General features: G+C 53.6%; 6 protein-coding genes across 6 annotated transcripts; 4 read left to right on the forward strand and 2 right to left on the reverse strand.

Annotated features, from left to right (window-relative positions):
* Nucleotides 1-2,762: 2,762 nt before the first annotated feature.
* On the forward strand, nt 2,763-3,506 carry J4E87_005683 (uncharacterized protein; the record flags this gene model as incomplete). The annotated part of the gene is made up of 1 exon (XM_049377290.1): nt 2,763-3,506. One exon carries the CDS (start codon nt 2,763-2,765, stop codon nt 3,504-3,506), a length of 744 nt encoding a protein of 247 aa, XP_049232916.1.
* A 1,063-nt stretch (nt 3,507-4,569) lies between these two features.
* On the forward strand, nt 4,570-6,651 carry J4E87_005684 (uncharacterized protein; the record flags this gene model as incomplete). The annotated part of the gene is made up of 2 exons (XM_049377291.1): nt 4,570-4,758; nt 4,804-6,651. 2 exons carry the CDS (start codon nt 4,570-4,572, stop codon nt 6,649-6,651), a joined length of 2,037 nt encoding a protein of 678 aa, XP_049232917.1.
* Nucleotides 6,652-7,757: 1,106 nt separating this feature from the next.
* Nucleotides 7,758-11,087, reverse strand: J4E87_005685 (uncharacterized protein; the record flags this gene model as incomplete). Its single annotated transcript, XM_049377292.1, has 5 exons — nt 7,758-8,413; nt 8,462-9,015; nt 9,068-10,310; nt 10,482-10,883; nt 10,931-11,087. The coding sequence occupies 5 exons, from the start codon at nt 11,085-11,087 to the stop codon at nt 7,758-7,760; spliced, it is 3,012 nt and encodes a 1,003-aa protein (XP_049232918.1).
* Nucleotides 11,088-11,527: 440 nt separating this feature from the next.
* J4E87_005686 (uncharacterized protein) lies at nt 11,528-12,674 on the forward strand (the record flags this gene model as incomplete). The annotated part of the gene is made up of 2 exons (XM_049377293.1): nt 11,528-11,654; nt 11,704-12,674. 2 exons carry the CDS (start codon nt 11,528-11,530, stop codon nt 12,672-12,674), a joined length of 1,098 nt encoding a protein of 365 aa, XP_049232919.1.
* Nucleotides 12,675-13,114: 440 nt separating this feature from the next.
* J4E87_005687 (uncharacterized protein) lies at nt 13,115-17,129 on the forward strand (the record flags this gene model as incomplete). The annotated part of the gene is made up of 5 exons (XM_049377294.1): nt 13,115-13,122; nt 13,213-14,810; nt 14,859-15,868; nt 15,916-16,269; nt 16,317-17,129. The coding sequence occupies 5 exons, from the start codon at nt 13,115-13,117 to the stop codon at nt 17,127-17,129; spliced, it is 3,783 nt and encodes a 1,260-aa protein (XP_049232920.1).
* A 177-nt stretch (nt 17,130-17,306) lies between these two features.
* Nucleotides 17,307-20,360, reverse strand: J4E87_005688 (uncharacterized protein; the record flags this gene model as incomplete). Its single annotated transcript, XM_049377295.1, has 1 exon — nt 17,307-20,360. One exon carries the CDS (start codon nt 20,358-20,360, stop codon nt 17,307-17,309), a length of 3,054 nt encoding a protein of 1,017 aa, XP_049232921.1.
* Between the last annotated feature and the right edge of the window lie 450 nt (nt 20,361-20,810).

Consider the following 20,810-nt stretch of genomic DNA (forward strand, 5'->3'; position numbering starts at 1 on the left):
GTCGAGCTCGTTCCTACTTAGATCGCACCTTGCTTCATCAGTGGTAGAGACGAGGAGGCCATACTTTACTAGATCTTTCGGTGGGTAGGTCTGCCAGTACGATTGCCTGTTGCTGCTGCTACTGATGACGGGTTTGGAAGAACGCCGCCAGGTTCGCGACACGTTCCATGCAGAGACTGGTACTTCGGGTCCCGCAAACCGGGGAACGACGTCGAGCAGCTCCGATATTTGGAACACTTGATGTCCCCGTTGAGCACACTGCCAAACTTGTGTTGTTCCTGATGGTGTCGGTATGATGGGCCGCGCTGGTCAATGATGCATACCGTCAAGAGCTTCTGCATTACGCGAAAAGGACGCGTCGGAATCGGACCGCGTCGCATGCATCCGAACAGGTATGCGCAAGAACGAAAGGAATTTGGATCCAAGGCAGCCGTGTGGCAAGTTAAATCTTTAACATTGGTTTTAAGGCGGCGTCATTTTTAGTTGCGCTGTGAGGGTGCAGCCCATAGATTCCAGCGACATTGTTTTGCTGATGACAATGGTGACTTTGCGTGTGACGTCACATGCAACGCCCCTGAACGCCGGCTTTGTCTGCCTACTCCACCACCATCCGGGCACCTTTCCAAGGCTCTAAACCTCAATCCTTTCGAACCCGACTCGGATGGCAACTACTCGACGCGACGCATTCCAGGACAAGAACGACAGTAATGTATTGTGAAGCAAAGGAGACGGCTTGTGGCATCCGCTTAAGGCTGCGCCCTCTGGACAAGCTGACCGGTCGCGCGGCATGCGCCAATTAAATGGTTATGCGCAGTTGCGATACGCCGCTGCGCGCTGCGGTACTGCGCACTCAAACGTATGACCAGGCATCACTCCAGAATCTCTTCGCGCGTGTAGTGTCTTTTCGTCTTCTCTGTCTGCATTCTGCGCGTGTAGGATCGCTACTCACATCACAAACTGCTTTCAACCTGCATCGGAAATGGAACGTCACCACTCCCCAAGCAATGAAGCTGAGTCCATAGGCGCCAGCTGTGGAGGTATGTTCACGTTGTCCAGTATGGGGTGATCTTGTTAACACTCGAGATCAGGTACCCCGATTTTGTCACCAGCAGACGACCCGTCTTTCTGGCAGGGAAACCCCGTTTTGCCTAAGCAGCTTTCGATTGATCCGGTGCCAATGGAAAACTCTGAGTTCTTTTCAGATCTAGCGCACAGTTCAAAACCGAGAACAACCACAAGAAGTCATGGAAGTCATCTTTCCGACTGGTCCTCACACACGTCTCCGCGTCTTTCTGAAGACCCCAGACAATCTCGAAGTCGCTACCCCAGTCTCATGAGTAATAGCACACCGAGCAGTGGCAATTCCTTCACGAGGTCTACCAGGTCTCTCGAGTCACTAGAATGGAAAGACAAAGCAACACTAGTGTGCGATTTTTGCGATGCATCAGGCGGCCACGCTACGACATTTGAGGGGGCTGATTTGGTATCTGAATTCCTGGAACATCTAATGCAGAGCCATAATGCCGACGAGCCAGAAGTAGAGATCGAGGAGCCGATAATACATCCCGTCTACAAGGTTGCTGTCGGAGTCACCAGACGGTACATAATTGGTCCCAAAGCACAATGTCCTCTCTGTGGGGTGTTTGCTACCGCAAGGTCCATGTACGAACATGTACCTAAATGTGTTAACCTCCAAGCCATAAGGATGGCGGAAGTTGGCATCCGGCCACGACTATCGTTCATGGACATAGTTTGCGGTACATCGAGTGACGCGACGACCGATCGAAGAGCTCCAGTACCTCTGCCCGACGAAGGACATCCACCGATGCAAAGAGTAGAGGTCAGTTCTCAAGACTCGACTGAATCCAGTCACGCAGGATGCGAAGATATCACAGAACTCACTGCGCCGTCGAGTCGCCTGTCATTGGTTTCATCTAGCGCAGCTACACCATCCGAGCAAGAGACTGACTCTGCAGAAGAGATGGCATCTCGAGAGAGCTCTCCGGCTGCTTTAGAGGCCCCGCATCGACTAACGCCCACGAAGCGGCTACTAGTGGATGCCATCATGCGGGATTTTCAGCAAGTCTTCAGGACCAGTCTACGAAGCCACACTAGCGGAGGCAATCCAGGCACTGGCGGTCGTGCATCAGGAAGCTCTACCGGCGCATTCACCTACTCAGACCCGTCGTTTATATCCCGAAAACGAAGTTTGAGTGGAGGTAGCTTTACTCCCCCAGAGGACGGCGATGATTCAAACAAACGACGCAGATCTGACTCAATGTCAAAGGGCAAGCAACCTGCTTCTCAACTCCGATTCGCATGCCCTTACTATAAGCGCAACCCGGGCAGACACCAAACTTACACGTCCTGTAGAGATCCTGGCTTCATTACAGTGGCGAGATTAAAGTAAGTATCTCAACGCGTCGTTACGAATTTAGAACCTGATACTTTTAGGGAGCATTTGTACCGTCGCCATCTACTACCACCACAATGCCATCGCTGCTGTACAACCTTCGCGGACGACGTTGCACTTCGAGAACATCAACGCGATCCGGGCGGTTGCGAATTACGAGAACTGATACCACTGGAGGGTTTTGACAAAGAACAAGAGAAAAAGATGAAAAGCAAGAAGGGCAGCCAGGTGAATCACGGCGAAGTAGAGAAATGGAAAGCTGTGTACCGCATCTTATTCCCAGACGATCACGATGCAGACATGCCCAGTCCTTGTAAGTCACAGCTCTCTTCACAGCATACATGCACAAATGCTCACATACGAAGACATCGAATACCAACGTGATGCAACGAGCGCAACCGGGTCATCTAGCGACTCCCGTTTCCAGGAGTTCTCGCGTCTCGAACTGCCACGTCTTGTTCGCCGTACGCTAGAGAGCATAGTAGAGCATGAAGCGCAACCACTCGAGGATAGATTAAAGGAACGACTAGTGGATATCGTTAGGCAATGTCAGTCGCAGCTCGAGACGATGTTTTGCACGGTACCTGGTCCAGGCGACACCATCGCCGCAACCAGTTCGAGGTCAAATGCTCAGGCGTTTTGCGACGTAATTGAGCCTCCGGATGATACGCAACTACCTACCAAGTCCAGTATTATCGAGCCAGTAGACCAGCATACATCATCAGCAGCTGCACCGCTTCCAATACAACTTCATGAGACGTCTTATGAGGGCGTGGCACTCGCCGAAGCAGCCGAGCCACTATGCGACATTTCGGACTCTGGATACGAGACCATCAGTCTAGCTGCTTTACCAGCCACCGGCGTCCACAATGAGCTGCCTCAGGAGTATTTCGATCCGAATCAATACGTCGATCTCGGTAACTACTCACACTTGTCTGAAGTTACAGCGGGCACAGCGATACCGCTTGCGCAGACACACGCAGATGACGACCTTTCGATGTGGTCTTGCATCGACACATTTCCTGTGATGAGCAACGAAAACGTGGAAGAATCGCACAGTGCGGCCGGCTTCGATCATGTCTGGCAGTATTAGCCGTGTCTATTCAACTATCAGTCGCGCCGCATTTTTCATTCTTCTTCAAGCCAGCAGCAAGCCGCAGGACCCAACGAAAAAGTCGTCCACTATTCCCGGAAGCGTAGCTTCTTGACTCAGACTATTCTCATCATCGTCAATCCATTACGCCGCCATTCCCAACGCGTAGACTAGCCCCGATCGATTCATCGAACACATGCTAGTTTGTGTTGATATAGACTCCATGGGTCAAGCGGAGGTACTAACTCGCGGCAAATTGCACAAGCAAGGCTCTGAGTTAGGGTAATGTCTGCAGGAAAACTAGAGCCAACGTCTAGAAGAGCGACAGCCCCTAATACCATGAGGATAGAGCCCGAGGGCATACAAGGTCGTAAAGGCAGCCGAAGCTATAAAGAGTGGAGAAGAAGCCGGTACGAACACAAGCTTGAGAAGAGACCTTGTAGTAATGATCCGCTGAGGTACAGGCACTGTTCGAGAATTTGAGGACATGTTGCTCATAGACAACAACTGACTAACGGGGGTTCCGCTATCTGCACTCATAGTATGTCCGCGAAAGCGCAAGCCCCAGCACCTGTTTTGGAAACGAAATGGAGAAGTGGTTGTGTAGAGTGGAAGAGAAGCGCGGGGTGCAAAGGTTTTGATTGTTGTGACGCCAAGGCACTAGTACAGCACAGGTCCCATCACGTGGGACGTCGCCTCGTTGATGTGCGAAGTGAAGGAGGAGCTGAAGGTCTTGTTACGCGTAAGATATTGTCTGATTGGTTTAACATGTATGCAAAAGTCGTCAGGTGCTCTTATCGGGCTCATATACACTCATGTGCTCTCGTGGCGGCGAGCAATGTCGATACTCGTAGCTTCAAGGCCATCGTTCATTGGCTAGAGGACGTGGAATTTCGCGTTTGGAGACCCCCACGTGCAACGCGAGCAAACGGTCGTCATCAAGTGCCCAGATCCCGGTTCTGACCGATGTTTGTGTCCGTGGCTATTTTCGATTTGGGCTTGATCTCCTCACCTCCTCACACCACCACAGACAAAAAGGTTCTCCTCACATTGCCACACTAGGATGGAGACTGTCGCGCAGGATCTCAAGCGTAAGCACGTCGCCGATGAGCATTCACTGTCGGAATCCGAGGAAGTCAAGCGTACAAAGCATGAGGCGGATCCACAAAAACTGCTTGAGACATCTTCTCGTGTCATTGAGGGCCTCTTCTGGACTCTACCAGTGGAGTTGAAGGACTTAGTATCCGCTCATGTAAGTCTCCTCCCATATGCCAATCACTCTGTCTAACATTGCTAGCTTTCCGAACACGACCTCAAGCAGCGCCTGCAAGTCGCTTCAGGTCTTATACAGACTCACGGCCCACCCATCAACAAGCAGGGCGCCGCAGAATATTTCCTCAAGACGCTCTACAAGACGGTCTTCTTCTCACTACATCCGCAAGATGTGCATACATTCGACGGTTTGGTTGAGGGTTCCACCACGGCCAACTTCAGCGCGATCCGAAACGTACTCTTCGAAACGTTCATACCGACCAATGAGATCTTTGTCCGTCTACTGCAAGGCTTCCGGAAAGGCAGTGATTCCAATGTCCGCATCGTCTCCTTCACAGCAGGATCGCTCGTCGACAACGCGACCTTGCTAGTTCTGGAGAAATTCTTCCAGCGCCACATGACTTCTTTAGAGGCCATCGTCATCCCGAGCTACGACGACGGCCCTATTCATAACGCATGGGCTTTCCACTATCCAAGAACCAAGGCCGAGGTCAAGGAGATTGATCGCCAGAACCTGATCGTCGCTTCAAGCAACCCGCCAATTGGTCTCCCCGGTCACCAGTCCTGCATCTTGGAGCAGACAGGCGACTTCGAACTGAGAGTCACCAAGCGCAGGCCAGACCTACCTGACTCATCAGAAAACAAGCTATCAAAGTCTATTTCAACCAAGCTGGATGTTCTGGTCCACTCCTGGGCGCCCGCCAATCTCTGCCGCAAAATGGTAGCCGAGGACAACCGATATCGCGTTCGTGACCTCTCCATAACTTCTCTCCGCCAAGATCCGCGCATCAGAATGTCCATTGGTCCTATCATTGAAGGATTGGGATGGTCTCACCCCGTTTCGCTAGAGGAGTTGCGACTCAACTTCGTGAATTGCGCCGAGTACGGCAGGGCAATGATCTCTAGTGAGATGAATGAGCGACCAAGGATTATCAACATGGAGTCCATCAAACTGCTCCAACTCCACGAGTGCGACGGCAACATTGAGTTGATCAAGGGTATCTGTGAAGGTTCAGTCAACGTCGAGACATTCCTGTTCTCTGTGAACGACGGAGCGATCCATGACGACGAGGAAGACGCTCTTGTGCAGTTTGTTCAATCGGCGAAAAACTTGCGTACACTTTCTCTCGCATACATAACTCCTCCCATCCCGGCAAAGACACAGTCGTCCGACAGCCCAGAGCTCGCTGCCGACGAAGACTCTCCGGTAATGAGTCCCGGTAGTCGCCTCGACGGTACCCAGGAGCAGGCGCATGATGATGTCGATCAAGCCGTCTTCACGCAAGAGTATTGTCGTTTCCCTCTTGCTCGTCTTCTCGGTCCGGTGAATCGTCAGCTACGCAGCCTGGCGCTGACACAAGATCTGGGATGCAAGATTCGCACGGAGGACTTGGTCTACATTGGCAATACATGTCCCTATTTGACAGACCTCGCCATAGCCTTCCCCGACATCGCCGACACTTTTCCAGGGGCCTATCTTGACGCCTACGTCAAGCTGCAACTCAAAGCTCTCGCCGATGTTCTCAAAGCCTACCAGAACCTCAAATACCTCCAGCTCATCGCAAGCGGCGCCCACCGCGACCTCTCTCCTGGATACGTCTCCCCCCTAGAGCGCATTACGCGTCTAGTAATCAAGAGTCTTGCAGAGCATGGTCTGCAGATCGAATACTTCACCATCGCCCTTCGTAACGATGAACATCCGCATGCATACGGCGCCGAAGTATGCCATCTTCGCGTCCATCCCGATGCCGATTTGTCTGAGACTGTGGGTGAGAAGACACTGAAGCGCGACATGGCTATGTATGGCGATTGCTTGCGATGCAACTTTGAGGATGTTGTGCAGAAGAAGACAGGCTTTGCGTACGATTGCTGAGTGCTGGTGGAGGAGGAGGATGGTGCGTGGGATGAGTCAAGTAGTTCTTGGATGAAGTTTGCGCATCGACGCCATAGCCAGGAGATGATCAATGATACCAATACCCCCTGTTCCGGGACTTATGTAGTACCGTGATGACCTTCAATGCCCTCCCTGACTCACAATTGCGCTCCTCATACGCGTTGGAACCTTCTCGCCTCTACAAAATATACATGGAAAGAAGTATTTGATTACCATCTCGTGTTCTTTCGAACACTTTGTGCCGACCAAAACGGGTTTCGTATACGATTACTTCGAGAGATGAGGGTGGAGCGTGGGGTACCTCAACTGTTTTCATAGCCATACCTGTACGTAGATGCCATAGCGAAGAGGCATTCAATGATAAAACTCTTCTCATTCTCGATGTCTTTACGGTACCCTGTGCTATTCAGTGCCTTCGCGACTATCACTCTGTAGATACCCTGAGCACTGAATACCTCCCGGCCTCCATATTAGCCAGCTATCTCCAAGGTGTAGCGCGTTTGTATCTCCCTGGGTATGCCGTGTATTTGGATGTTTTAGTATGTATGTATACACTATCGCTGCTGATTGAGCCATCCGAAAGCGCACCAGAACATTGCCGTCAATCAAGAATACCTGTTCATGCCTCCAACTACCGTCCCAAAGTACACTAGAGCACTATGTCCAGTCAACATCCCCCTTGCATATCAAGTTTTTCACGTGACCGTAGGGTTATACAAGTATACCCCAGTCTCAGAACATGACCTTGTTGAGGTACCGTGATGTGCTTTGATACCTCAGCCAGATGCGCGTGCACTCGGGAAACACAGCGAATACCTCCAGCCTCATAGATCCCCGTAGAGAAAGACGTCTCCTAACCTCAAGTAGCTGCCAGGGTAAGGCAAGTAAACAACAGCAGGCCAGCTAAGACATGGGATCCGACAAGGTAATTGACTTTCATCTCAACTCATATAGTATATAAAGTGGCAAAATGGTATCATACGCCATCCGATCCACTCCATAATGAGACAACCGAAACCCCACCTTGGAAAAAGCAAACTCCACACGCAGTAGTCTAGTATACATTTGTGACAGCGCCAAGGGTATCAACCGGTGTTGTGATCTCCGGGCGCGCCATCTGCTCCAAAGCCATTGTTTCCGAAGGTGCCGTCGCCAAAGTAAAGCATATCGTGGGGTAGGTACTCCAAGTCCCAAGGCATCATGTCGGCGCCTAGTAGTGACATGTCGACGTCCTGGGTGTCGATGACCATGTCGCCGAATGTGTTGTCTGAAGGTGTGTTGAAATTTCCGAATGTAGGTGAAAACTCAGTTTGAGGTGTAGGTTGTAGCTGGTTGTGTTGGGCAGATGAGCGGGTGTATGAAGTCGGGTTTTGTAATGGCGTTCTTATGGCTGTTGGCGAGCCGCCCGAGAATGGAGAATGTAGATTCAGAAGCAGGTCAGCATCTGAAACCAATACTGGATCTGGTGTGGGCATGTGGTTGAAGGTTGGGTTTGAGGGCGGCGGAGGCATGGACGCCGAGCTGAATTGCGAGAAACCCGATGGTGATGCTATAGATTGGCGTGGCTCGAATTTGATAGGAGGATCGGATATCAATGATGCGATAGAAGGCTGAGTACTTGCTGGGAGTGTTTTGGAAGGTGGCGGCCTCGTACTCCGGTTTTCGCCATTCTCGGAAGTGTACATGACAGCGACGTTAGTTGATGGAGAGTTCATGGTACCAGTAAGTGACCATCCGATTGCTATGAACTGTTAGTGAGATTTCGAGAACATGGGCATTGATAACATACCTTGACTGGGGTGTACCATGGGCGAGCCAGGCATGTTCGGCGTTCTCGCGCCCTTCCGAATGGCGGCTGCCATCTTTGCGACGTCCGCGTCAGAGTTTTGTGCAGTCAGATAAGTTCCCCAGCTCAGTTTCCTCCTCCAACCAGGGCTAGTGAAAGATGGCTCGGGTCGAGGGGCTTCTAATGCACTTTCCATCTCCTCGGCGGTGTACAGCAAGGGGTCGCCAACACCCTTTGCCTTCTGGTCTAGCACAGTCATAATGTACTTGACACCCGCCCAGTAGGTCTCCAAGGCTTTGAGGGCACGATAGCAGCGTTGATAATTTTGGTTAGCCGCAGAAGCAAGCAATGTGTGCTTAGCGGCGGTCTGCTTCTGTTCCAAATCTCTGGTAGAGCTGTTGTTTGGATTCAGACGGTCAAGAGATTGGTGGTTAGTAGCCTTTTGCCAATTCTCTCCGTTACGACCTGGGCTTGCAGGGCGAGACTGGGGCTGCGACGATGCCGAATGGAGTGCCGTCTCTTTGAGGAAAGCACATGCGGCAATGTATATTGGTTGACTAAAAACAGTCAGTATGAGAGTTTTGAATTGGAAACCTGACCTTCTCATACCTGGTAAAAGGATTTCCGATGCCAGTCTTCACATCGATAAGCTCGGTAAAGGCCAAGATGTCGGCAACAGTCTTTGCGGAAGACATGGAAAGTTCTCTGCTATTGGTGGACAAGGACTGCGGGGTTCCCTCGAACGTCCTGAGCAGCGTTGGCTGATGCAGAAGAACGATCAAGGTATGGAACCAGCAATGGAGGAGGAGAAAGTTAGTGCCCTGGTGAAGCTTGACGTATTGCTGGAAATTGACCGCATTGAAGTGCAGCTTGGGCGATAGGTTCTGATATATGCCTGTCAGCCTATCCTCCCAAGCTCCGAGTTGCTTCTGCAGGTCAGCAGTAATGTCAGCGGCGCTTCGTATCCGGTTGAGGAGATCGGTAACGCGGCCGTATAAATGAATGATGCGGATCAGCGCAGGAAAGGGCAATGGCCAACCGGAAGAGTCCACTTCATCCAGGGAGGGAAACGAGATCTCAATATCGCGATCGCGAAGAGTCACCGGCCGTCCTGTTCCAGAAGATATGACGCGGTCGAGGAAGAAGATGGACCAGAAAGTATCCAGTCTCTCTCGCTCGGCAGCTCTCTGCTCTTGCTCCTCTGCGCTAGCCCCCTGATTGTCTAAAACTGCCGATTGCTCCGAATGCCGTCCACCATCCGGGTCGCTCTTGACAGAATTTGGGGTTGGGCCTTTTCGTCCCTCATACTTCAGTCCTCCCACAGACTGCATCCCCAGATCCTGCGCCATTCGGATGGCGATGCCCAGATACATCCAAAGTCCACTGTCGCGACTTGCACCGAATTCATCGTATGCAAGAAGCAGCGCCGCCTGTACCACTGCTACACTGGGACACGGAAAAGCGTCGGGAATAGCTGACTTGGCTCGCTGAGCGAAGGCTTGACCATGCTCAGAAGGAGGGATCGTGGAGGGTTCTGTATCGCCTTCCTTCTGCGCGTCGCTCTTGCCTGTCAGCATAGGATGTGTCGAAAATCGGGCCGCTAACGCACAGACGGCATCTACGAGTATTGCGTCTACCTGTTTCTCCTCCAAGTCACGCATGAAGCGCTCTCGTTGTAAGAATGGGAAAGAGCAGCCGAGATGCACAAAGAACAGCTTGCAGAGGTGGGTAATGAGTGGACTTGGAGACATTGACGAGGCGTCGTATACGGGTATCTCGGCGGGTGTACGGGCTTCTGGCACTGGTGGTGAGCCTACTGATGGTTGCGCGGGTGAGGACTCGATTGCGTGTTCTGGACTTGTTAGCTACATGATACGGAGTTACAGCAGAGCAGTAAGAGCCGGATGCGCCGGCCTTTGCACAAGCACAGCCTCATGGGCTGGTTGCTTGGCTTCTGAGACACAGGTGCTCTCCGGTAACAGCATTATGAGCTGCATATCCATGGTGCGCGGGATGAACGTACGATCTGATGTAGTCTGAGCACTACCATGCTGCTTTCCTCGCACTTTGACCACCATCTGTCGCAAACCGGGCAAAATGGCTGTAGGGCCAAAGTACCTGAAGTATGGCATTCTGTTCCGCGTGCTCAGGCTTAAGCCTCCGCTGCTTCCTGTCGACTCGACCTTGGGCGAGGCATGGACGCTTGATTCGGAGGTTTGCGACGTCGTATGGGGAAGGTGCGGCCGTGTGAGCAGCGGGTCGATGGGAGGCTCTTGTTTTCGGGAAGGCGCGCTATTCGAGACAGAGCTCTCTCTTCTTGCAGCCTTTTTGCCTTCTTTTTGGTGTTCGCTCGTGCCATTATCGTCTCCGTAGCCGGCGCATTCGTGTTTGTTCTGGACACAGGTTCCACACACAGGTCGCTCACCTACTCTGCCGTCAGCAAATGATACTAAGACTTGCCAAACTCCATACCAGAACACCGCGTCTTCTTCTTCCTGCATGTCAGGCACGCGGAATTGATGCGCCGCCTCTTCGCATAGGGACCATCATGGTTCGTCACAAAACGGATAGGCTTGGGCTGGGGCGCGGCAGCATTCGCAGAGGCCGTCTGAGGGGCTCCTTGATTCATTAAAAGCAGAGTGTGGTCTCAGCGGCAAACGGGAATGACCGCATCAAAGGCCGTGTTGGATGCTGCAGGGAAGGTAGATTTGAGTGGGGTAGCAACAGCTGCCAGATGCGCGTCAACGGTCGATCACGAGCCAGACCAGACAGTGGAGAAGCTGCGAGGAGACGAGAAGCTGTGGAGAAGCCAGCGCATATTCAGCAAGGCTGGCACAGGGCGATCGGCAAACGCTACGACGTGACTCTGCTACCCGACGGGCGTGTGTTGACGGCGAGTGGTGGTCTGGGTTGCGGAGCGGAGAACCCCAGATTAGTCGTCGACGCTACCCGGGCCATGCATCAATTCATGTCCGAGCGCGTCTGGCGTGCTGGGAAAAAGTCGCCGCGGCGGTCCCACCTGGGCTGGGAGCAGCGTGCACGCCATCTGCACCCTCGCCCAGCACCGCCATGGAGTCAATCCGCCCAGCCCTCGCCAGCATCCGGCTGTCGGCGCCCAAGAGAGCCTACAGGCCCCTCTACCAATGTCTGCACACATCAGCGGCGCGGGGCGCCACGCCGCTGCCTCATCCATCGGGTACGAGACACGACGTAGCCAAGATGGCTCAGCAATTAACGTCTGACAGTACCCGGACCACCGCCTGCGACGCCCGAGCCACAGCCATCAGATGCATCTGAGCGGGTTGCAAGAAAGAGGCGGCAGGCCGACATGATGAAGCAGGCGCGCGAGATGCGCGACGTCTACGCCCCCACCAACAAGCCCAAGAACATGCTGGCCAAGCGCTTCTGGAAAGACGTCTCGATCAAGGAGGACGAGGGCGGCCTGCAGGTCTTTCTCGACCATCGACCTGTGCGAATGCCCAACAAGCAGATCCTCACGGTGCCCGCATCGAAGCCCCAGCTGGCGACTGCCATTGCCCTCGAGTGGGATCTCCTCATGAGCGCGCAGCAGGCCCTCAAGAACGACTACATCCCCATGACCTCGCTCGCCGCGCGTGCAATTGATATCGAGGCGGCGGACAAGGAGGGGAGGGAAAACATCAGGAACGACATCCTCAGCTATTTCATGCGCGTGCTGGACACAGACACGCTGCTCTGCTGGGCGCCCGCAAAGGTCATGAACGAGACGCTGCAGAACGGCAAGACACTGCGCGAGCTTCAGGAGGAAGTGGCTACAGGCATCATTGCCTACCTCCAGACACACGTGTGGCCTGGTGTAGAGATCAAGCCCACGCTCGACCCCGAGACCATCATCCCCACCGAGCAGCCAGAGATGACAAAGCAGGTGATCCGGGGTTGGTGTGCAGGTCTCCCAGCCTACGAACTCGCTGGACTGGAACGCGCGGTGCTGGCGTCCAAGAGCCTGCTAGTCAGCGTGCGGTTGATCCACGAATGGGGCGAAGCATTTGCGCAATCGCGAAAGGTGACTGATGCGCCGCGCTTCGGCATCAAGGAAGCCACCGAGGCGTCGAGTCTGGAGGTTACGTGGCAGACGAAGCAGTGGGGTGAGGTAGAGGACACGCACGATGTCCAGAAGGAAGACCTACGGAGGCAGCTTGGTAGTGCCATTATCCTCGTGGGCGGCGACTCAGCTTAAGCATGTGAAGACGCTATGTAGACAATGTACAATATGAACATTTCCAATGCACGTGTCAGGACGTAGTGCTGTATCTAGGCAGAGCCAAAGCTTAGCCTCACCAAGCTGGAGTTCGCCCAATGCACGCATTCACTAGGCGAGTCCGCCATGACATATGCCCGAGCAGGATGTTGGGATAATCGCTCGGTAGCCCAGCCTAGCGGAGCAATAGTCGTGATTCGCTGAAGCAGCGGCCTGGATGGTGCGCCCCTGACGAACGCCCCCAAAACCGTCACGAAGCCCCGCCGCGTCAGTGGTGAAATCCTACAAAGTCGCAACAGCTGCACACAATCTATAGAATATAGGACTCGGTGCTGACACACATCCAACCAAACCCCTCCTCCCTCTGCCCGTCGCCTACAGGCCCGCATATCCTTGGCCCGTCGGCCAATCACACAAGCATGGAAGGGTAGGTGCTCCAAGCCCGCTGGCGTCATGGCGGGGGACATGTGGAGGAGGACGGTGATAGCCCAGAAGCACGTCTGACAGCGTATTGCAGGCACAAGCGCTCCAAGTCGTCGAGCGTCAAGAACCTCCTGTCGCGTGTCACTTCCAAGCCCGACGGAGCTGCTGCGACCACAGACAGCAGCGACACTTCTCCGCCCAGCACAGCCGTCTCGGCCAGCTCGCAGCCCGCGCAAGCTAGACCAACAACATCGGGCCACAGTCGCAGTCTGTCCAAGAAGCACAACCCACACCTCTCGACCAGCATGTCGAATACAGGCGCCGGGCAGGACAGCCTGAGCCCCGTCTCGCCCAGCGTCCAGCAAGCGCCCAGCTCGCCCACGGGCAAGTCAACTTCGATAGAGCAGTCGGTGAAGCTGTTCCGAGTATTCGAGTCGCTCCGCAATGGCGACACCGCAGCCATATCGAGAGCCATCAGGGACCAGGCAGGGCCAACAGACGGTGAAGAGGGCAGGTCGTCGCTGCAACTGCCCAGCGCGCGCACGGAAGGAACCTCCATCCTGCACCTGGCCATACAGTGCGCCGAGGTGCCCGTCATCGAGTTCGTGCTGTCCAATGCGACAGCCACACCGGACTCGCCCATCGACATCAATGGCCGCGACCGCGATGGAAACACCCCGCTCCACCTCGCAGCCACGCTGGGTCGCGCCCCCGTCGTGCGAATGCTGCTCGACCAGCCAGGTATCAACGACTCGGTCACCAACTACAACGGCCAGACGCCCTTGGATCTCGCCCGCACGCCGGACATCTTCCAGCAGCTACAGCTCTCGCGATCCATCTTCATCGACACCAACGTCAAAAAGATACAGCACATGGTTTCCGCTGGGGATATGGACTCACTAGAGAAGATACTCCAGGATGCTAGGATAAGGAGCACGCTGGACGTTAACGGCGGAGAGCTGGCAACTGACCCGGTCGTAATGGATGCGGGCGGTACCCTGCTGCACGAGGCAGCCAAGAAGAAGGACATCAAGCTGGCCCAGCTTTTGCTGCTCAATGGAGCTGACCCGTTCCGTCGTGACCGCAAAGGCAAGCTTCCTCAAGACTACACCAAAGACGACCGCACGCGCGCCATCCTGAAGCGATCACCTGCCGCTGCCGCAGCCCAGAGGGGCATTCAAGAAAAGACTATACTCGCAGGTGGACCCCCGGGCCAAACCGCGACAGAGAGCGGAATGGGCGCAAGAGAGTCGCGTGAGATGAAGGGCTACCTCAAGAAATGGACCAACTACACAACCGGATACAAATTACGGTGGTTCGTGCTTGAGGACGGCGTTCTCAGCTACTACAAGCACCAGGACGATATTGGGTCTGCATGCCGCGGTGCCATCAACATGCGCATCGCGAAACTGTACATGGATCCCCAAGACAAGCAGCGATTTGAAATCCAGGGCAAGTCGTCGGTCAAGTACCACCTCAAGGCAAACCACCAGGTTGAGGCTAAGCGATGGTACTGGGCTCTGAACAACTCAATCCAGTGGGCCAAGGACGAGGCCCGCGAAGAGGAGAAGCGGGCAAACCAGGACCAGGAGATGCTGAAGCAAGCCAAGATTGAGCAGATCAAGGGCGAAGGCGACACGTCCAGTATTGGCAGCTCCAAGGTAGCACCAAGTTCGCGAAATTTGACTGCTGGTAAGTGTCACCAACTTCCGACCATGCATGACACACTAACACGTCCAGCATCCACTCTCGGGGTCCCTCACCCAAGTCTGGACAACACATCCTCACGAACTGCGGTCAGCGTAACAGAGGACCCTGGAAGTGTCTACGAGCCTAGCATGAACGGCCAAGGTCTGGATAGAATGGTCAGCCACATGGGTACCGCTACCATCGCTGGCGACGACGAAGACGAAGATGACTACGGCGACGATACGAGTAGCCATGAGATGAAGCCCCAAAGCAAAGACGCATTCAACATCACAGCGCAATCGGCTAAGCTACAACTCGATCTCCTGACATCCGTGTCGTCGGCACTCCAGACAGAGAGGAGCCGAACACCCGACCTGAAGATTTCCGACCCAATGATGCTACAAGCATTTGCCTCGTACGAATCCGCTATCGGGAATCTGAAGGGGCTAATCGGCGATCTGCTTCGCATATCCAGAGATCGTGATGCCTATTGGCAGTACCGCCTAGATCGCGAGGCCAATGTGAGGCGCATGTGGGAGGAGAGCATGGCCAAAGTGGCAAAAGAGCAGGAAGAGCTCGAGAATCGGATAGGCGAGTCTGAGGAAAAGCGACGGAAGCAGAAGAAAGCTCTGCGGGAAGCCTTGGAAGATTACGAGACGACTGGCCCCAAGCCGGATGCCAAGGACGACGAGGACGACTTCGCCGACGCGCCAGAAGATGCCCAGCAACAGAAGGATATGACATCACATGTGGGACTTCCTGCTAAGAGCCAAAAGGTCAGGAGGAAGGCTACATTTGCAGACATTGCTGCCGATATCTCAGACTCCGATTCGGAAGATGATGAGGAGTTCTTCGATGCTGTTGGTGCTGGAGAGGTCGAGGTTGTTGAAATGCCTGCAGCTGCACCCAAGGAGCCCACGCAAGTAGACATTCCGGCCTCTTCAGACGACCCGTTCGAGAGGAAGCACATGGAGATTGCCACAGCATGGGCAGGCTACGAAGACGGTCCGCGGAAGAGGCTCGCAATGGATGCCGACGACAGGCCTAAGATATCGCTATGGGTAAGTCCGATGGTGCAACTAGTTGTGCAGATGCTAACATCGTTCAGGGTATCCTCAAGTCCATGATTGGTAAAGACATGACCAAGATGACACTCCCTGTCTCTTTCAACGAACCCACTTCACTGCTTCAACGTGTCGCTGAAGACATGGAGTACACGGATCTTCTTGACACCGCTGCCGAACGAGATGACTCTACCGAGCGACTACTTTACGTGGCTGCCTTTGCTGCGTCAGAGTATGCTTCGACCATTGGACGCGTCGCTAAACCCTTTAATCCACTTCTCGCCGAGACCTACGAGTATGCCCGACCAGACAAAGGTTACCGTTTCTTCATCGAGCAGGTCAGCCATCACCCACCGATTGGTGCCGCCTATGCGGAGTCCAAGAAGTGGGACTACTACGTAAGTACTGGAAGTATATTCTCTTTACCATTTCTAACAATGTCCAGGGTGAATCTGCTGTGAAGTCGAAGTTCTATGGAAAATCTTTCGACATCAACCCTCTCGGAACTTGGTTCCTTCGTCTTCGCCCTACTGTCAACGGTGGGAAAGAGGAGCTCTACACCTGGAAGAAAGTCACCTCCTCGGTAATCGGCATTATAACTGGTAACCCCGTTGTCGACAATTACGGTACTATGGAAATCACCAACTGGACGACGGGTGAAAAATGTCTGATCGAGTTCAAGCCTCGTGGTTGGAAGGCTTCGTCAGCTTACCAAGTGGTTGGTAAGGTTTTCGATAAAGAGAACCGGGTCCGCTGGAGTATCGGTGGACGATGGAACGACAAGATCTACGCGCGCTTTACCCCGGGCTTTGAAGATGCAGACGTTGAGAAGAGTGGGAAGAGTTCAAAACACGACGACAACAAGGCTTTCCTGGTCTGGCAAGCTCACGAGCGTCCTACGGGCATTCCCTTCAACCTTACTCCCTTCGTGGTAACTCTCAACGATATTCCCGACAAGCTTCGCCCGGTCGTCGCACCAACGGACACGCGTCTCCGTCCCGACCAGCGCGCTATGGAGGACGGCGAGTACGACTTTGCGGCCGTGGAAAAGAACAGGGTCGAAGAGAAGCAGAGAGCGACTCGCAGACAGCGAGAGGCTGAAGGCAAAGAGTTTGTACCCAGGTGGTTTCACAAGGGCAGGTGTGAGACTACTGGCGAGGAGTACTGGGTGTTCAACCATGAGTACTGGAAGGTGCGAGACCGTGTCGCCAAGGGAGAGACGACATGGCAGGATGCCGGCGCGGAAGATATCTTCTAGACTTCCGTCCAATCTTGTTTATGAGGCTCGCTAGTAGGATAGATACAGGCGATTAATGTACATGGTTATATATCTTCTTCAAAAAAGCCTCTCTGTACAGGAGGGCCATTACACGCTTCTTCTTTGACGCTTGTGCTAGTTTTGTGGCTCTCCAATGTACCGCACCCACCGTTTCATCTACATATCCCCGTCATCCAACTCAACATAAAGCCTCAATTCCTTCTCCAACATAACCCTATACAACCTCCCCTTATCCTCCTCCCCAAACACATCCCTCGCTTCCGTAAAAGCAAGCATGATGTATTCCTTACACCAAGGCAGATTCCTCAACCCAGCGTAAAACGTATCCTTGACCCGTTGCTCCGCCTCCTCAACGCGTACCTCCCATCTACTCTTCTTACCATCCCTACGCGGTCTCTTATTCGCCCGCTGTCTTGCCAACTCATCACGTAAACAGCGTAGTTCAAACTCCACATACGCTTTCCACAGCGCGGGACACCGGGATCCAGTCGTAGACTCCGTTGCGCGCTTGTACAATGCACGGATGGAATGCGTCGTCGAGCCAGCAATCTCTCCCTTGAGGGTTTCGTAGTGTATCGCGAATGCCCAGCCTGCTATACTCCTTTCTTCGGGATGTTGCAAAGCATTCTGATGCATGATACCGCGTACGCGATCGTCGATGGAGAAGCGGGCTTCATTTGCGGCATAGAGAGCGAGGAGGATTGTGTTGGTTGGGAAGCGGGGTATGAGCGGTTCGAGAGTGGAGCGGATGAGAGATGGTTTGACGATGGGGGCGTGTGTGGTGTGGTGGGTGAGTAGATGGGCGATGGATTGGGCATGGAGTTCTGCGACGGCGGAGGTGGAGAGGTGGTGCGATGCGAACCATGAGGTGAGGTTGGCGTGTAGTTCGAGGGCGTGTGAGGCGGAGTTGTTGTGGGTGAGGTAGGCTAGAAGGGCGAGGAGGGAGGTGCTTGTTATTGCTGTGGTGTAGTCGTGGTGGAGGAGGGCGTGTTCGCTTTTCTGGCTGAGGGTTAGATGTCCCATCTCTAGGAGAGTGTTACCAGGATGCGAGTCCTTGGCTGCGCCGGCTGAGAGGTTTCCCTTTGGTGAGACAAGCCGCCATAGAGCTTCGCTGTGTTCGCCTCTCCGGAGCGCTTCCCACACCCAATTGTTGAAGAGTTCCAAACTCCAAGGTGCCGATAGCACGCTAACCCCCTTTTGCATAGATAGCGCCATGCTGAAGACTTGATCTGCTTTGGCTGAGTTACCTAGACGCGATTCGACTAACCCATAGGCGTTGTATAAGCGCAGGCTTGACGGACGTGCTTTGAGTAATCGCTTTGCGGACTTGAAAGCTTCAGATGGGAAGTGTCTCGATTCGAAAGCCAGCAGATACTCTCCTATGATATCATCGCTCGAGGGATCTGATGCTAGAAGCTTGAGCAAGCGCCTGACGAAGTCTGCATCAAGCCTGATGCCATCTAGTGAGAAGCTTTGCTCGAACAAGAGTTCTGTAGTCATCTCGAAGTGCTTTGCTGAGTAATCTGAAAAGCGTTTGGTGGCTTTAGCGAGTTCCGTAGAATCGTCGGTGTCTGGAGACACAGAGTGCCAGTAGCGCTGCAAGAACGGATCAGACGACCATGAACGTTGTTGTGGTATGCGATGTGGTAGATCTGGCAAGCCGCAGAAACACAAGAAAGCCTCAATCATCAGCGTTGCCGGTATATCGGGCGATATGATGGTCAGGTATGGCTCGACATCAGAGAAGAAGATTGTGTGAAATGCATCATCCTCTGCTACATCGTCCGACGTGCGACCAGGGAGTCGTAACACCGACGTAGCCTCCACTTCGCGCTTTCGGAAATCTTCAAAGACTGTGTCCAGTGCTTCTTTCTCGAGCAGTGATGAAGGTCCTGGGGGTGGCGCATCATCTATGTTGCTGCTCCTCCATCCCTTTGCTCCGGACTCGCCGATACGTGCTACTTCGCTTTCCCAGAACTGTTCGAAAGCCTGTTGGTCTGCGTCTACTTCTGGTCGTAGCAAATGATGTTCGAGTAAAGCTTGCCACACTGCGAGAGCGAGTTCCTGGTATCCTGCATCGTGTGTCATGGATGTCAAACGTAGCAATATGTGCAAGGTCTGTTCCGGTGACATTTCGCTTTTGTTTGTACGAAGCGACTCGATGCATTTAAAGAAGGTCGCCCGACACTCCTCAAATTTGAAACTTGTGAATCGTGATTGCACAAAGTCAAGATACTTCATCCACAGCTCCACACTCTGAGGATGCTTCGCAAGCACGTCCTTCCATTTGCTAGCCAGTCTGGCGCCGTCCCAGGCCCTTTCTGCTTCTTCCAGCAGTCCTTTGTGCAGCTCCAGCTTGCTGTCTTGATCCGCGCCAATCTTTTTCAAGGCCTCCTCGTATGTGGAGATACGTATATCAGCAAGATGTGCTCTATCAGATGCAGTCAGCTCAGCAGATGGCCTTTCGAGCTTCAGCATGGCCTCTTGGTGTTTGATCAGTTCCAGCCAGCTTTGGAGATCTTCAGGATGCTGTTTTGTCTGCCGTGCGAGCTGCGAGTTCTTGCGAGTGACTTCAGTGTCGATTATGACATCAGGGTCCGACTCATATTGCGTGTCTGGATCCACAGGCTCTGTTGACTTTGGCCCTTCGAGGGCGCGGTAGTCTGTCTCAGGCTCCATTTCGGCATCTTCGTCTTCACTGTAATCGCGCTTCCTCTTGGTATTTGCAGACAATGACAGAAAGTCCTGAGCGTGGTCCACATCGGGGGCCTCGGTCTTCAGCAGCCGTAAAGCGCGCTCACCCGACTTGTTCGCACGCTTGCTCGTCAGCAGTCGCTCTTGCCGTCTTCGTGTCGCTGGCGTCACGAGTATTTTCCGATCCGTTGAGTACTCTCTATCGATCTTTTGGTTTACAGAAAGTCCGAGTATGAAGCCATGACCGAAGCGACGATAGGGTGGGACGTCGTATCGGTTCATTGATCCATACCGCAGTACGTCAGGGTCTCCGCGTCGGTCGCTGAAGTAGGGCCTGTCTTTGCTTGAATCATGCTCGCGAATAACTCGCTTTGGCGATGGTGATGTTCCCTTGGTAGAACGTTTTTCTTTCGACGATCGTTCGGCTTTCTCATGGTGTTGGGGTTCCTTGGGTGACTCTGGGGCGGCCTTGGGCTTTGGCCGGAAGCTCGCAAACTTGGGGATGTTCGACGCCATTGCGCAAGGTGCAACTCCAGCAATCCTCTATTTGTGGATGGAGCTTCAGACCAGCATCATAGTTGTGGTCGCAGCTTTCAGTACAGGAATCTACGCGACGCGCGTAGTCATGAGTCAAAAGACAGATTTCGCATTGAGGATTCAGACATGCTCCTCACAGAAACAGGGCTGGCAGGCGTATGTCTTCTACTGTGAAGACAAAAAGGATGGAAGACCAGAGGTAAGACGTTTGGAGAGATGAAAGGCGCATGGCACGTGCTCGGGAGTCCGGCGGCGTGTCTGGCTCGAGCGGCCCGCCGTAAAAACCATTAGCGTGAAATCTTGGCTTCCCGAAATTTTGTATGCGCTTCGCCAGCTTCAAGCTTTCAACCAATCCGCCACGACAAACTCTACGCTGTTCCGCTGCGTCTCATGGCTCATCGCATTACCCGGATCATACCCTAGAGCCTG

This window comes from Alternaria ethzedia (genome assembly GCF_023757985.1).
Source record: "Alternaria ethzedia strain BMP 0044 chromosome Unknown scaffold_12, whole genome shotgun sequence".
NCBI classification, from domain to species: domain Eukaryota; kingdom Fungi; phylum Ascomycota; class Dothideomycetes; order Pleosporales; family Pleosporaceae; genus Alternaria; species Alternaria ethzedia.